Source organism: Mobula hypostoma, chromosome 5, assembly GCF_963921235.1.
Source record: "Mobula hypostoma chromosome 5, sMobHyp1.1, whole genome shotgun sequence".
Lineage (NCBI taxonomy): Eukaryota > Metazoa > Chordata > Chondrichthyes > Myliobatiformes > Myliobatidae > Mobula > Mobula hypostoma.
The window spans coordinates 113,180,798-113,197,277 of record NC_086101.1 but is presented as its reverse complement, the minus strand read 5'-3'; the positions used below and the strand labels follow the sequence as shown (position 1 = coordinate 113,197,277).

The 16,480-nt window shown below is 45.4% G+C and overlaps 1 protein-coding gene across 1 annotated transcript in view; it reads left to right on the top strand.

The window, feature by feature from the left end:
• Nucleotides 1-13,091: 13,091 nt before the first annotated feature.
• LOC134346928 (uncharacterized) overlaps nt 13,092-16,480 on the top strand; it is a 33,055-nt gene continuing 29,666 nt past the window's right edge. The window contains exon 1 of the mRNA XM_063048796.1: nt 13,092-13,285. Coding sequence (XP_062904866.1) covers nt 13,246-13,285 — 40 coding nt within the window. The 5' untranslated portion in view covers nt 13,092-13,245. The remainder of the gene's footprint in view (nt 13,286-16,480) is intronic.

Sequence of the window (16,480 nt, the reverse complement as noted above, 5' to 3'; positions counted from 1 at the left end):
GGATTGAAACATCAAGTCCTAGTAGCTCTACTGTAATTCAGTGTCTGAATGAGTAACAGAGACAGAAACTCTCATTACATTTAAAAAGTATTGCAATATGGACTCGAAAAATTGTGACTTGCAGCGATAAATCAAAGCTAGATTAAATTGGGTAGCACTTTTATTTGGATTGCTACAGACAGATCTTATTGCCTCCCCTAAGAGGTCACACATTCATTTATGGAGAATATAGCAAAACAGAGTCACCAGTGAATCATCCTGGATTGGTTTGCATTGAGTAAAACAGAGCTTAGGGGGAGGGGGGCTGTTTAATGCCCTGGATTCACTCAATGGAATACTGAATTACTATATCCATCATGAATTGAAATGTCAAGACCTTAGGTGCATCTCTTTCCAGGAGAGCCATACTCAATACAAAATGGCTTCTTCCCTCTGCCATCAGGTTTCTGAGCACTATCTCTTTATTTTGAACTATATTTTTGTAATGTATAGCAACTTAATGTCTTTGCACTGTGCTGCTGCAGCAAAACTATCAGATTATAAAGCAACACATGCAAAATGCTCAGCAGGTCATGCAGCATCTGTAGAAAAGAGTAAACAGTCGAAGATTTTGGGTCGAGACTAGAAAGGAAGGGGAGAAGTCAGAGTAAGAAGGTGGGGGTGGGAGGTGAGGAAGAAATACAAGGTGGTAGGTAATAGGTGAGACCAAGAAAGGGGTAGAAGTGAAGTGAAGAGCTGGGAAGTTGATTAGAGAAAGAGATAAAGGACTGGAGAATGGGACTCTGTTAGGAAAGGGCAGAAGACCATAGAAGAAAGGGATGGAGGGGGAGCACCCAAGAGAGGTAACAGGCAGGTGAGCAGATAAGGTGAGAGAGGGAAACAGGAATGGGGAATGGTGAAGGTGGGGGAAATTACCAGAAGTTCAAGAAATCTATGGTCATGCCATCAGGATGGAGGCTACCCAGATGGAATACAAGGTGTTGCTCCTCCAACCTCAGTGAGGCCTCATCAGTGGGGGATTTGATTACCAGGAGAAATCTATATTCATGCCATCAGGTTGGAGGCTACCCAGACAGAATATAAATCTGATTTTGTTTTACTAGTGCCAGGAAGGATCTGCAGGTTAGTTTAACTGTATTACATCAGCAGTAACTAGTATTCATTTCTTCTGCTGTCTGTAAGAAGTTTGACTTTCTACCCGTGGCAGTATGGGCTTCCTCCCACAGTCCAGACAGGTTAGTAGGTTGTACAGACAGGTTAGTAGGTTAATTGGTCACATGGGTGTAACTGGGCGACGCGGGCTCATTGGGCTGGAATGCAACTCGACACAAATAAATAATCTTTTTCTCTCCAGTTGTCAAGATTCTTTTACATCCACCTGGAAATCTAAAATAACAACAAAATGTACCAGAAGGATCTCAAAGGGTCCCAGACCTGAAACATTAACTCTTTCACCTACTGAATATTTCCACCATTTCCTGTTGTTTAGACAGTTTAAATGTGCCACCAGAAGACTGCATCTTTGACTGTATAACACTACCTCAGTCACGTCTGACTAAATATCAGTCAAGGTCTAGATGTGCGCATTCCTCCTTCTATGTATTCCAGGTCCTTGGAGCAAGATTTCAATACACAGTTGCCTTATAGATGTCAGTTCAGAGAATTATGTAGCTTTCTCCAAGTGACTTGCTCACATGAATAGGAAAGTACTGTGAGACTAGGAGAGGCAAAATGTACAGTAATTCCACCTCAATTTGCAATAGCTTGAATACACTAGTATGCAGAATATTAATAAAATAATTACAGAAATCATAACAATGTACTTAAATGAATGCAAATTTTACAGCAAAAATTAAATTCTTATTGTTCTCAACATAATCAAAATGTGTGTGTAAGGCATATTATGTAATAAAGACACTTGTATAATAGATTGTTAATGCAAATAAATTTCTATACATAAAAATACTGTAAGTTAAACTCAGTGCACTGTACCCATTTCTGATAGCAAATTAATAAACCTTTCCAGTACATAATGCATATTAAATTCTTAACACACTAAAGACTTCTAATTGCAAATTTGACTTTTTTCAAATAGAAAAAAAACAAATGATTTGAATGTTGATTCATAAGATTGAATTCATAATGTAGCGGCAAAAATAATGAACTTTTTTTCTAGATTAATACAAGCATAATTCTTAATGAACTGCATGCCTCAAAAGAAAAGCCAATAAATAACCTTTCAGATACAGAAACATTTTGCAAGATAAAATCTTAACACAGTGCCCTAGTTTTTAGTAGCAACTTAACCTTTCCATATAGGAGAAATAATGCAAGATAAATATTTGCAAATTTAAATATAATCTCGGAGATAATTCCGCCGAATTCTGGACTAACAGCACTGCAGGGACCGGTCAAATTAAAACAACTGCTGAAAGTAAAAGACAGTGATGAGAGAATTAAATTCTCTATTAGAGAGGTAGGGAGCGGGGCTGCAGCGCCGGCCTGGTGATGAAGGAGCGAGGAGAGGTCCCGGGGATAGGGAGGCATGGAGTGAGAGTCAATGAAACCCATCAAGTCTTCCCCCCACCACAACTTTTATTCTAAATATTTGCCCCTTAACGCTGGGTTACGTTACCCCGCCAGCCCCCCGAAGAGGAATTTTATGGCCTTCGGGGAAGTGCGCCCCTTCTCCGCCGCCATTTCCACGTTCACCAAGGTGACTCGAGGCGGGCGCGCGCACGCACGGAAGGAGAGACGTCGTGAGGCGGGAGTGCGCGTGCGCGCGCTGGGCGGGGCGTGGGCCGGGGCAATGGTCGTCTGACTGCGAAGGGAGAACGTGATTGGAGGAGGAGGGGAGGCGCTATGTGGTGTCTCCCTCAGGCGGGGGGGGGGGGGTGTAGTGTGGCGTCTCCCGCAGGGGAAAGGGGGCTGAGGCGCGACGTGTGATATCCATATCAGGCAAGAGGGTGCTGAGGCATTCTGTGTGATGTTCATCTCAGGACGGGGGGGGGGGACCTGAGGTGCACCATGTGGTGTCCCTAATCAATTAGCTTGTTCATTTCTGACGAAGGGTCTCGGCCTGAAACGTCGACTGCGCCTCTTCCTATAGATGCTGCTTGGCCTGCTGCGTTCACCAGCAACTTTGATGTGTGTAGCTTGTTCATTTCGGCTTTTTTCTTAAAGATGTGTTGGGTGCGTTCTGGCTACCGCGGTACCACTGCATTCTTCGCGGCCTGGAGATTTGGGACTGTTATAATTGACTCATCACTACATTCATGTGAGGAACATATGCGCTGTGTTTTATATTAAATTCGTTAGATAAAACCCCTTTAGAAACGAAATTGAGTGTATTAGCCACTTATAAGTGACTTAAAGTTGACTTATCACCTATATTCCGGTCATGATTAACACCCATCCCCCCCTCCCCCCCCCCCCCAGTCAGCCAGTCCGCAAGAATATTGCCAATTTTAAACCAGTCCGCGGAGCAGAAAAAGGTTGGGGACCCCTGATTTAAACTAGCTGGCTAGCTGCCAAGGAGCTATGCTATTGATGTTCTACATGAGGAGGCCAAACTCCCTGGAGACTTGCTTAAAGTTGTAATAGAATAGACATAATATAATATAAGTACATATTTTAATGTCACATTTGCTGCATATACCCAACGGTTTATAGATTAGACAAAATCACTAAACAAAGTATTACATACACCCTCGGAGGTCGACGGGGGGGGTGAATATGGGGTTGTAGGGGGGCGGGGGGTGCTACCTCCCTGAAATGAGTTTTTGCAGGGTGGGATGTCTGCTAATGTGGCGACTGCCTTGGGGCAGCTCCTTGGTGAAATTCTGGTCTTCCCACCTGCACTGATGTCTCTGAGTGAAGAAGTTCCCCCTCTAACTCCCCTTAAATATCTCACCTTTCACCCTAAACCTGTGACCTCTTGTTTTCAACAAACCTGAAGGTGAAAAGTCTGCATGTATCCACCATAAACAAGAAAATCTGCAGATGCTGAAAATCTGAGCAACACAGAAAATGCTAGAGGAACACATCGGGTCAGGTAGTCCTGCCGAAGGATTTCGGCCCGAAACGTTGACTTTACCTTTTTCCATAGATGCTGCTTAGCCTGCTGAGTTCCTCCAGCATTTTGTGTGTGTTGCATGTATTCACCATATAACCTTTCCTTATACTCAGGTCCTCAATTTAAGTTGTATTTCCTACATTCAGTACAACAATAGAATTAACTGACTAATAGTCCTTTGAGGTTGTGAATGGGAAGAGAAAAGTATTCTCAGAAACATTCTTAAGCAAGAATTTTTTTGCAAGGACAATTTAATAAAAAGTCTTCTGATCTGAAAGTGTCACTGCAAATAGACAGTGGTGTTTAATGGACTCAAATGTGAGATGTTGCATTTTGGTAGGACCAAACGGTAGGTCTTACACAATGGTAGGGCACTGGGGAGTGCGGTAGAACAAAGGGATCTGGGAATACAGGGAATTCATTGAAAGTGGCAGCACAGGTAGATAGGGTCATAAAGAAAGCTTTTGACGCATTGGCCTTCATAAATCAAAATATTGGGTACAGGAGATGGGATGTTATATTGTAGTTGTGTAAGACATTAGTGAGGCCTAATTTGGTGAATTGAGTGTAGTTTTGGTTGCCTAACTACAGGAAAGATATAAGCAAGGTTGAAAGGTTGCAGAGAAAATTTACTAGAATGTTGGTACTGGAGAACTGAGTTATGTGGAAAGATTGAATAGGTTAGAACTTTATTCCTTGCAATGTAAAAGACTTAGGTGAGATTTGATATAGGTATACAAAATTATGAGGGGTAAAGATAGGATAAATGTGAGCAGGCATTTTCCACTGCAGTTGGGTAAGACTACAACTAAGAAGTCATGGTTTGAGGGTGAAAGGTGAAAAGTTTAAGAGGAACACGAGGGGAAACTTCTTCAATCGGAGAGCTGTGAGGGTGTGGAACGAACTGCCACCACATGTTGTGCATGCAAGTTCGATTTTGATGTTTAAGGGAAGTTTGGATAGGTACATGGATGGTAGAGGTACGGAGGGCTATGGTCTGGGTGCAAATCGATGGGACTAGGTAGTTTAAATGGTTCGGCATGGATAAAACGGCTGAAGAGTCTCTGTCTGTGCTGCACTTTTCTGTGACTATAGTAAGGCAATATGGTAGCATTGCAGTTAGCGCATCGCTTTACAGACCAACCTACCAAGAAGAACAACCTACCAGCCATGCTTACTTACATCGATTTTCACAAAGCTTTTGACTCCATTCACCGAGGTAAATGCTGAAGATCCTGAGAGCCTACGGAGTGCCAGACCATCTACTGAGAGCAATAGAGTCCAGCTATACCAAAACCATGGCAAAAGTTGTATCACCAGACGGAGAAACAGCAGTGTTGGAGCTCCTAGCTGGTGTGCTGCAAGGGAGACACTCTGGCACCCTACATCTTTATAATCGTCCTTGATTACGCTCTGCGTCAAGCTCCCAAAGATCGTGACAGGCTTGGTTTTACCATAAAACCATGGCGAACCAAAAGCGTCAGACCAGTTACGCTCACAGATCTTGATTTTGCAGATGACATAGTCCTGCTCTCTGACCAGATGGAGGAAGCACAGCAGCTGACAAAAGTGGAAATTGAGTGCAATAAAGTTGGACTTCGCCTAAACGCTAAAAAGACAGAGTACATGGCGTTTAACTGCGACAAAGGTACTCTCAAGACCATACAGAATGATACCATTAAGAAAGTCTTTGACTGCAAGTACCTCGGGTCAAGAATGATGAGTTCGGAGAAGGACATAAAGATATGGAAAGTGCTGGCATGGAGGGCTATGAACGACATGAAGGAAATCTGGAAGTCGAACCTGACCAGAGGGCTTAGAAAGAGGATTTTCATTGCAGTCATAGAGTCCATTCTCACGTACGGATGCGAGATGTGGACACTCACCAAGACGATGCGAAAGTCTCTAGATGGTTGCTGTACATGAATGCTCCGGATGGCTCTTGACGTGAGTTGGCAACAGCACATGACGAACGTGAGCTCTATAACAACCTGTTTGAGTACTGTTGGGGGGGACAGCTTACCCGGGGGAAGCAACAGTGGTCGTGCCTCCGGCACAGAGTCTGGCCCTGTAGCTCAGAAGGGTAGGGTAAGGAAGAGGAGGGCAGTTGTGATAGGAGACTCGATAGTAAGGGGGTCAGATAGGCGATTCTGTGGACGCAGTCCAGAGACCCGGATGGTAGTTTGCCTCCCTGGTGCCAGGGTCCGGGATATTTCTGATCGTGTCGAAGATATCCTGAAGTGGGAGGGTGAGGAGCCAGAGGTCGTGGTACATATAGGTACCAATGACATAGGTAGGAAAAGGGATGAGGTCCTGAAAGGAGAATATAGGGAGCTAGGAAGGGAGTTGAGAAAAAGGACCGCAAAGGTAGTAATCTCGGGATTACTGCCTGTGCCACGCGACAGTGAGAGTAGGAATGCGATGAGGTGGAGGATAAATGCGTGGCTGAGGGATTGGAGCAGGGGGCAGGGATTCAAGTTTTTGGATCATTGGGACCTCTTTTGGCGCAGGCGTGACCTGTACAAAAAGGACGGGTTACACTTGAATCCTAGGGGGACCAGTATCCTGGCAGGGAGATTAGCGGGGGCTACTGAGGTGACTTTAAACTAGAATGGTTGGGGGGTGGGAATCAAATTAAAGAGGCTAGGCGTGAGGAGGTTAGTTCACGACAGAGGGATGGGAACCAGTGCAGGGAGACAGAGGGGTGTAAAGTGAGGGTAGAAGCAAAAAGTACAAAGGGGAAAAGTAAAAGTGGCAGGCCGACAAATCCAGGGCAAGCATTAAAAAGGGCCACTTTTCAACATAATTGTATAAGGGCTAAGAGAGTTGTAAAAGAGCGCCTGAAGGCTTTATGTGTCAATGCAAGGAGCATTCGTAATAAGGTGGATGAATTGAAAGTGCAGATTGTTATTAATGATTATGATATAGTTGGGATCACAGAGACATGGCTCCAGGGTGACCAGGGATGGGAGCTCAACGTTCAGGGATATTCAATATTCAGGAGGGATAGACATGAAGGAAGGGGAGGTGGGGTGGCGTTGCTGTTTAAAGAAGAGATTAACGCAATAGAAAGGAAAGACATAAGCCGGGAAGATGTGGAATCGATATGGGTAGAGCTGCGTAACACTAAGGGGCAGAAGACGCTAGTGGGAGTTGTGTACAGCCCACCTAACAGTAGTAGTGAGGTCGGAGATGGTATTAAACAGGAAATTAGAAATGTGTGCAATAAAGGAACAGCAGTTATAATGGGTGACTTCAATCTACATGTAGACTGGGTGAACCAAATTGGTAAAGGTGCTGAGGAAGAGGATTTCTTGGAATGTATGCGGGATGGTTTTTTGAACCAACATGTCGAGGAACCAACTAGAGAGCAGGCTATTCTGGACTGGGTTTTGAGCAATGAGGAACGCTTAATTAGCAATCTTGTCGTGAGAGGCCCCTTGGGTAAGAGTGACCATAATATGGTGGAATTCTTCATTAAGATGGAGAGTGACATAGTTAATTCAGAAACAAAGGTTCTGAACTTAAAGAGGGGTAACTTTGAAGGTATGAGACGTGAATTAGCTAAGATAGACTGGCAAATGACACTTAAAGGATTGACGGTGGATATGCAATGGCAAGCATTTAAAGGTTGCATGGATGAACTACAACAATTGTTCATCCCAGTTTGGCAAAAGAATAAATCAAGGAAGGTAGTGCACCCGTGGCTGACAAGAGAAATTAGGGATAGTATCAATTCCAAAGAAGAAGCATACAAATTAGCCAGAGAAAGTGGCTCACCTGAGGACTGGGAGAAATTCAGAGTTCAGCAGAGGAGGACAAAGGGCTTAATTAGGAAGGGGAAAAAAGTTTATGAGAGAAAACTGGCAGGGAACATAAAAACGGACTGTAAAAGCTTTTATAGATATGTAAAAAGGAAAAGACTGGTAAAGACAAATGTAGGTCCCCTGCAGACAGAAACAGGTGAATTGATTATGGGGAGCAAGGACATGGCAGACCAATTGAATAATTACTTTGGTTCTGTCTTCACTAAGGAGGACATAAATAATTTTCCAGAAATAGTAAGGGACAGAGGGTCCAGTGAGGTACTTGCTTGGATAGGTCAGTTTTAGAGGAATATGGGTCAAATGCAGACACTTGGGGCTACCTTAGATGAGTGTCAGTATGGATCCCTCTGTAACAGCCGCAGGGCAGTTGTGACATGTTCCTCTGCTCCTTACACTGGGAGGATGTTTGTGGTGAACAAATGCATGACAGGCACTTGCAAATTCCCCATAAAATAGACACACCGCTGGGAATCCCCTTCAAATACTGAGGCAATGTGGGGATCTCCAGTAAGCCTGCATTATAATGTCACATACTCGGTGACCACAGGTAGATACCAGCACTGCCCTGTAAATACTGCCACTCCCTAGACACCTCTGTAAATATTGACATTCTCCTTCCAACATCCTGTAAATACTGACATATTCCCTGAGACTCCCCGTAAACACTCCCCAGAACCACTTGTAAATACTGACACACTCTCTAGGACCCCTGTAAATACTGACACACTCCCCAGGACCCCTTGAAAACGCTGACACACACCCTGGTACCCCATGTAAGTACTGTCACATTCCCTGAGACTCCCTGCAAATACTGACACACTCCCCGGGAGCTCCTGCAAATACCGACACATTCCCTGAGACACCTGTAAATACTGACATTCTCCCTGTGATCCCCTGTAAATACTGACACATTCCACAGGACCCCCTGTAAACACTGACACACTCCCCAGGACCCCCTGTAAATACTGACACTTTCCCTGAGACTACCTGTAAATACTGATGCACTCCCCAGGATCTCCTGTAAATATTGACACATTCACCAGGATCTCCTGTAAATACTGACACTTTCCCCGAGACTATCTGTAAATACTGACACACTCTCAGGATCTCCTGTAAATACTGACACACTCCCTAGTACACCCTGTAAATAATGACACACTCCCGAGACAACCTGTAAATGATGACACACACCCCAGGATTCCCTATATACACTGACACACAGCCCAGGATCTCCTGTAAACACTGACACACACCCGAAGATCTCCTGTAAACACTGACACACTCCCCGGGACCCCCTGTAAACACCGACACACTCCCCAGGATCTCCTGTAAATATTGACACATGCCCCAGGACCTCCTGTAAATACTGACACACTCCCCAGGATCTCCTGTAAATACTGACACACGCCCCAGGATCTCCTGTAAACACTGACACGCACCCGGGGATCTCCTGTAAATACTGACACACTCCCTAGGAGCTCCTGCAAATACTGATACATTCTCCGAGACCCCCTGTAAATACTGACATTCTCCTTGTGATCCCCTGTAAATACTGACACATTCCCCGAGACCCCCTGTAAATACTGACACATTCCCCGAGACCCCCTGTAAATACTGACACATTCCCCAGGACCCATGTAAATGCTGACACACTCCCCAGGACCCCCTGTAAATACTGACACACTCACCAGGATCATCGTGTTAATACTGACACACTCCCCAGGACCCCCTGTAAATGCTGACACACTTCCTAGTACCCCCTGTAAATAACAACACATTCCCCGAGACTCCCTGTAAATGATGACTCACACCCCGGGACGTGCTATAAATACTGACACTCTCCCTGCGATCCTCTGTAAATACTGACACACTCCCCAGGACCCCCTGCAAATACTGACACGCTCCCTGGGACCCCCTTTAAATACTAACACACTCCCAGGATCTCCTGTAAATGCTGACACTTTCCCCGAGACTATCTGTAAATACTGACACACTCCCCAGGATCTCCTGTAAATACTGACACACTCACCAGGATCATCCTGTTAATACTGACACATTCCCCAGGACTCCCTGTAAACGCTAACACACTTCCTATTACCCCCTGTAAATAATGACACATTCCCCGAGACTCCCTGTAAATGATGACACACACCCCGGGACTCCCTATAAATACTGACACACTCCCCAGGTCCCCCTGTAAACGTTGACACACACCCTGGTACCCCCTGTAAATACTAACACTTTCCCCGGGACCTCCTGTAAATACTGACACACTCCCTGGTACCCCCTGTAAATATTAGCACATTTTCCGAGACTCCCTGTAAATGACACACACCCCAGGATTTCTTCTAAATACTGACACACTCCCTGGGACCACCTGTAAATACTGACACACTCCCCAGGACCCCCTGTAAATACTGACACACTCCCCAGGATCTCCTGTAAATACTTACACACTCCCTAGGATCTCCTGTAAATACTGACACACTCCCCAGGATCTGTAAAATCTGACACACTCCCCGGGATCCCCTGTAAATACTGACACACTCCCCAGGAGCTCCTGTAAATACTGACACTTTCCCCGATCCCTGAGACCCCCTGTAAACACTGACACACTCCCCGGGATTCCTGTAAATACGGACACACTCCCCAGGACCCCCTGTAAATACTGACACACTCCCCAGGATCTCCTGTAAATACTGACACACTCCCCAGGACACCCTGTAAATGTTGACACACTCCCTGGTACCCCCTGTAAATACTAACACTTTCCCCGAGACTCCCTGTAAATGATGACACAGTTGCCAGGACCCCCTGTAAACGCTGACACACTCCCTGGTACCCCCTGTAAATATTAACACATTCCCCGAGACTCCCTGTAAATGATGACACACACCCCGGGATTCCTGGTAAATACTGACACACTCCCCGGGATCTCCTGTAAATACTGACACACTCCCCAGGACCCCCTGTAGATACTGACACACTCCCCAGGATCTCCTATAAATACTGACACACTCCCCAGGACCCTCTGTAAACATTGACACACTCCCTGGTACCCCCTGTAAATACTAACACTTTCCACGGAACCCCCTGTAAATATTGACACACTCCCCAGGACCCCCTGTAAACGCTGACACACTCCCTGGTACCCCCTGTAAATATTAACACATTCCCTGAGACTCCCTGTAAATGATGTCACACTCCCTGGGACCCCCTTTAAATACTGACACACTCCCAGGATCTCCTGTAAACACTGTTACTTTCCCCGAGACTATCTGTAAATACTGACACACTCCCCAGGATCTCCTGTAAATACTGATACACTCCCTGGTACCCCCTGTAAATAATGACACACTCCCCAGGACCCCCTGTAAACGCTGACACACTTCCTAGTACCCCATGTAAATAATGACACATTCCCCGAGACTCCCTGTAAATGATGACACACACCCTGGGACTCCCTGTAAATACTGACAAACTCCCTGGTACCCCCTGTAAATAACGACACACTCCCCGAGACTCCCTATGAATGATGACAAAGACCCCGGGACTCCCTATAAATACTGACACATTCCCCAGACTCCCTGTAAATACTGACATTCTCCCTGCGATCCTCTGTAAATACTGACACTTTCCCCGAGACCCCCTGTAAATACTGACACACTCCCCAGGATCTCCTGTAAATACTGTCACACTCCCTGGTACCCCCTGTAAGTAACGACACACTCTCCGAGACTCCCTGTAAATGATGACGCTACCCCGGGATTCCTTGTACATACTGACACACTCCCTAGGATCTCCTGCAAACACTGACACACTCCCCAGGACAGCCTGCAAATACTGACACATTCCCTGAGACACCCTGTAAATACTGACATTCTCCCTGCAATCCTCTGTAAATACTGACACACTCCCGGGGATCTCCTATAAACACTGACATGCTCCTGGGGATCTCCTGTAAACACTGACACATTCCCCGGGACCCCCTGTATATACTGACACACTCCCCAGGATCTCCTGTAAACACTGACACACTCACCGGGACCCCCTGTAAATACTGACACTTTCCCCGAGACCCCCTGTAAACACTGACACACTGCCCGGGACCCCCTGTAAATACTGACACACTCCCTGGGACTTCCTGTAAATACTGACATACTCCCTGGGATCTCCTGTAAATACTGACACACTCCCCAGGACCCCCTGTAAATACTGATACACTCGCCAGGATCTCCTGTAAATACTGACACACTCCCCAGGACCTCCTGTAAATACTGACACACTCCCCAGGACCCCCTGGTCCCCCCTGTAAATACTAACACTTTCCCCGGGACCCCCTGTAAATACTGACACACTCTGCAGGACCCCCAGTAAATACTGACACACTCCGCAGGACCCCCTGTAAATGCTGACACACTCCCCAGGATCTCCTGTAAACACTGACATACTCCCCGGGATCCCCTGTAAATACTGACACACTCCCCAGGACCCCCTGGTCCCCCCTGTAAATACTAACACTTTCCCCGGGACCCCCTGTAAATACTGACACACTCCGCAGGACCCCCAGTAAATACTGACACACTCCGCAGGACCCCTGTAAATGCTGACACACTCCCCAGGATCTCCTGTAAATACTGACACACTCCCCAGGATCTCCTGTAAACACTGACACACTCCCCGGGATCCCCTGTAAATACTGACACACTCCCCAGGATCTCCTGTAAATACTGACACACTCCCCAGGACCCCCTGTAAACGTTGACACACTCCCTGGTACCCCCTGTAAATACTAACATTTTCCCCGAGACTCCCTGTAAATGATGACACACTCCCCAGGACTCCCTGTAAATACTGACACAGTCCCTGGGACCCCATGTAAATACTGACACACTCCCTGTGACCCCCTGTAAATACTGACACACTCTTTGTGACCCCCTGTAAATACTGACACATTTCCCAGGGACAACTTGTACACATTAACATAATCTCTGGACACCAGCTGATTCATCACAAGAGCAGGAAGTGCAAACAAGCAAGCACTTCGATATTTCATCTGAAAGGCACATCTCTTTCAGAACAACACCCCTTTGATCTCATTGGGAGCTGCACCCTCAGTTTCGACACTGAAATCTCCGAATCGGGATCTGAAGCCCCACAAGCTTTTGCTTCAGAAGGTAGGGAGCTGTCTGGTTTTCCTTTAATACTTGCTCAGTTTGAAATTAAATCACCAAATCTGGCTCGGTACCAATGGCAAAAGTGAAAGTGAAAGGAAAGGCTCCTTAAAAGGGATGTTAAAGCCTGTTCGAGGGAAACACTTCAGTGCCAGTACACTACTGGGAAATGGAACTCCATGTCAGTCATAATGTTGTGTTGGCAACAGGTATGTGCCTTTCCAATTTGCCAATCCAATCTGAGCAGAAGCAATGTTTCCAGTTCAGTTTTGCTTTTCTATGCGACCTTTTACATCCCCGAGCAGAAACTGAGTTACGGGAGTGGCAGTAAAAAAAGTTATTCTAGCTTCGTAAGGGCTAAAGAAGGTTTAAAAGCAGGATAAAGGGACAGGGAGGCAGAGAGCGGTAGAGAATGAATTTGAGAGTTTCAAGTTCTGACAGGAAGGCAGTGGTGGGCTGATTTAAAATTAGTAATGACCAAGAATCCAGAATTGGAGGAGTGCAGAAATCTTAAGAGTGTTGTGGTGTGGAGTCAGGGAAGATCCTTCAATCCATGAATAACCGGTCACAGCTGTCTTTGATGAGGGGTGTTCACTACAGTCTCCTGCCCCTGATCCAAATCCACCAGGCCTTATGGCATGTCTTGCCATCACAGATGCATCCGTAAAGCAAACAGCATTGCGAAGGATCCCACACACTCCTCATATAAACTCTTCTCCCTCCTGCCATCTGGAAAAAGGCACCGAAGCATTTGGACTCTCACGACCAGACTATGTAACAGTTTCTTTCCCCAAGCCATCAGACTCCTCAATACCCAGAGCCTGGCTTGACACCAACCTACTACACCCTCTACTGTGTCTACTGTCTTGTTTATTATTTATTGTAGTGCCTGCACTGTTTTGTGCACTTTATGCAGTCCTGGATAGGTCTGTAGTCTAGTGTAGTTTTTGTGTTTTTTCTTACGTAGTTCAGTGTAGTCTTTGTATTGTTTCATGTAGCACCATGGTCCTGGAAAACATTGTCTCATTTTTACTATATTCTGTACCAGCAGTTATGGTTGAAATGACAATAAAAAGTGTCTTGACCTGACTTGACTTGACTTAAAGCTAACTTCCTGCTTGAATGGTCAACAGAAAGGGGAGAAAAAGCAACACATACAAAATGCTGAAAGAACTCAGCAGGTCAGGCAGCATCTTTAGAAAAGAGCAACGTTTCGGGCCGCGACCCTTCATCGAGAAAGAGAAATCAGAGTAAGAAGGTGGGAGGAGGGGAGGAAAAAGTACAAGGTGGCAGGTGATAGGTGAAACTGGGAGGGGGAGGGGGTAAAATAAAGAGCTGGGATGTAGTTTGGTGAAAGAGGTACAGTAATGGCTGGAGAAGGTGGAATCTGGTAGGAGAGGATAGAAGACCATGGAAGAATGGGAAGGTGGGGGAGCACCAGAGGGAGGTGGTGAGCAGGTGAGGAGAGAAGGTGAGAAAAGGAAACAGGAATGGGGCATGGTAAAGGAGAGTGGGGGGGGGCGCGGAATACCAGAAGTTCAAGGTATCAGTGTTCATGCCGTCAGGTTAGAGACTAGCCAGACGGAATATAAGGTGTTACTCCTCCAACCTGAGTGTGGCCTCATCACGGCAGTAGAGGAGGCCATGGACTGGCATGTTGGAATGGAAAGTAGAATTGAAATGAGTGGCTACCAGAATATCCTGCTTTTTCTGGTGGATGGAGAGTAGGTGCTCATGTAAAGGGAGAAAAAGATCAGTTTGCAATTGACTCATTCTATCATGCGTTTTAGTGGGTGCGTTTATAAAAACACAGTAACTGTGGTTAAATGTGTTGAGCTTTCATGTGTTTATGTGTGTTCATGAAAGCATGTGTGTGAGATTGCTCTCTGTTGTGTTAGCTTCCAATGATCTGTAGTCCAATTGCTGTCAAGGGATGGTTAAGTAGAAGCTTCAGATTCTGGATTACGCTAGCTGAAGACAGCCAAGGTGAGACTTCTCTAACTTGTGGATGATTCCAGTACTGGCACACAAGTATTTAATGCTCGTCATCCTTGAGGAGACTGGTGGTAAAAAAGCTTTTACAAACCTATAGTCTGTGAGAAGCGTTACCTAAAGTTGTTGAATTCATTGACTCTGGAAGGCTGTAATGTGCCCAGGCAGAAGACGAGGTGCTGTTCTTCAAACTTCCATTGAGTCCTGTTGATCTGTATTTCCAGAGTACAGTGTGCTTATAATACAATTGATGGATTAGGACAGGGGTGGCGAGCCCAAGATGACACACACAAAAAATTTGTTGGAACATAGCATGCAGAGCCACCCTTCCATTCTTTAAACTTCACCCGTCATATAAAAGATACATAATGATAATCTTTACTGCCAAATGAAGCAACAAATGACTTGGTGATGGTGAATTTGTGAAAGAATTATGGCTAAAGTATGCTCTTTTCCTTATGGACACTTTTCCAGAAAAGAAAATTATTATGGCAATGCAATAGATTTTGTTTAGATTATCACTAATTTGGGCACATATTCTCAAAAAGGTCTGCCACCCTGGACTAGGGAATACTATTTGCAAAACATAGACTATATTGATTATAACACACCATGATTAGGAAATCCTATTCAAATCTGTGCTTTGAAGTCAACTAGACCTGATCTGTTAAAACAGATCAAATTCCATCATGCAAGGTTTCTTAGGAAATTTAGGTGGCGGCATTGAGGAATGTCTCTACCAATGGAGGTGTAAGGAGTTCTTTCCCTCCACTAGCCTGTAGGTTACCCTTAGGCAAGGTATAGCATGTGCTTAGCACCCCCCCACCACCTTCCTGACCCCCTGATCTGAGTCATGTGAAGCCATGATGGATGGTTGATCGTATGAGTGGATGGGATTATGAGTAGCTGGAATATATCACAAATCCTGGTTGTGTGACCATTGATGTCAGGCAGACAATCTCTGAAGAGTATTGATAATGGCTGGGGTCACCCATCTTGTAAAGACACTGCCCAGAAGAAGACAATGACAAACCACTTTAGTAGAAAAAAATAGCCAAGAACAATTATGGTCATGGAAAGACCATGATTGCCCAGTGTCATATGACTCATAATAATGATGATCCTTAGGAATGTAACTATTGTGTTTCAGTAATCAGGAAGAGACCAAGTTTAAAGCTTTATTTAAACCAGGAAGGGCATATTCATTGAGAGAAGTTGTGGGGAAAACAAACACCTGGGGGGTTTCCTACACTTGACAGGAAATGAGGGATGATGAAATTGTGATAGTTGGACAGCAGGCTGCTGTATCCAGGTCATGACTTGAGGAGGACCATTCACTCTGTTCAGCTGTTCTGCCTGTTCAACAAGTGGTGCATGCAAGCTTGATCTCAATGTTTAAGAGAAGTTTGGAT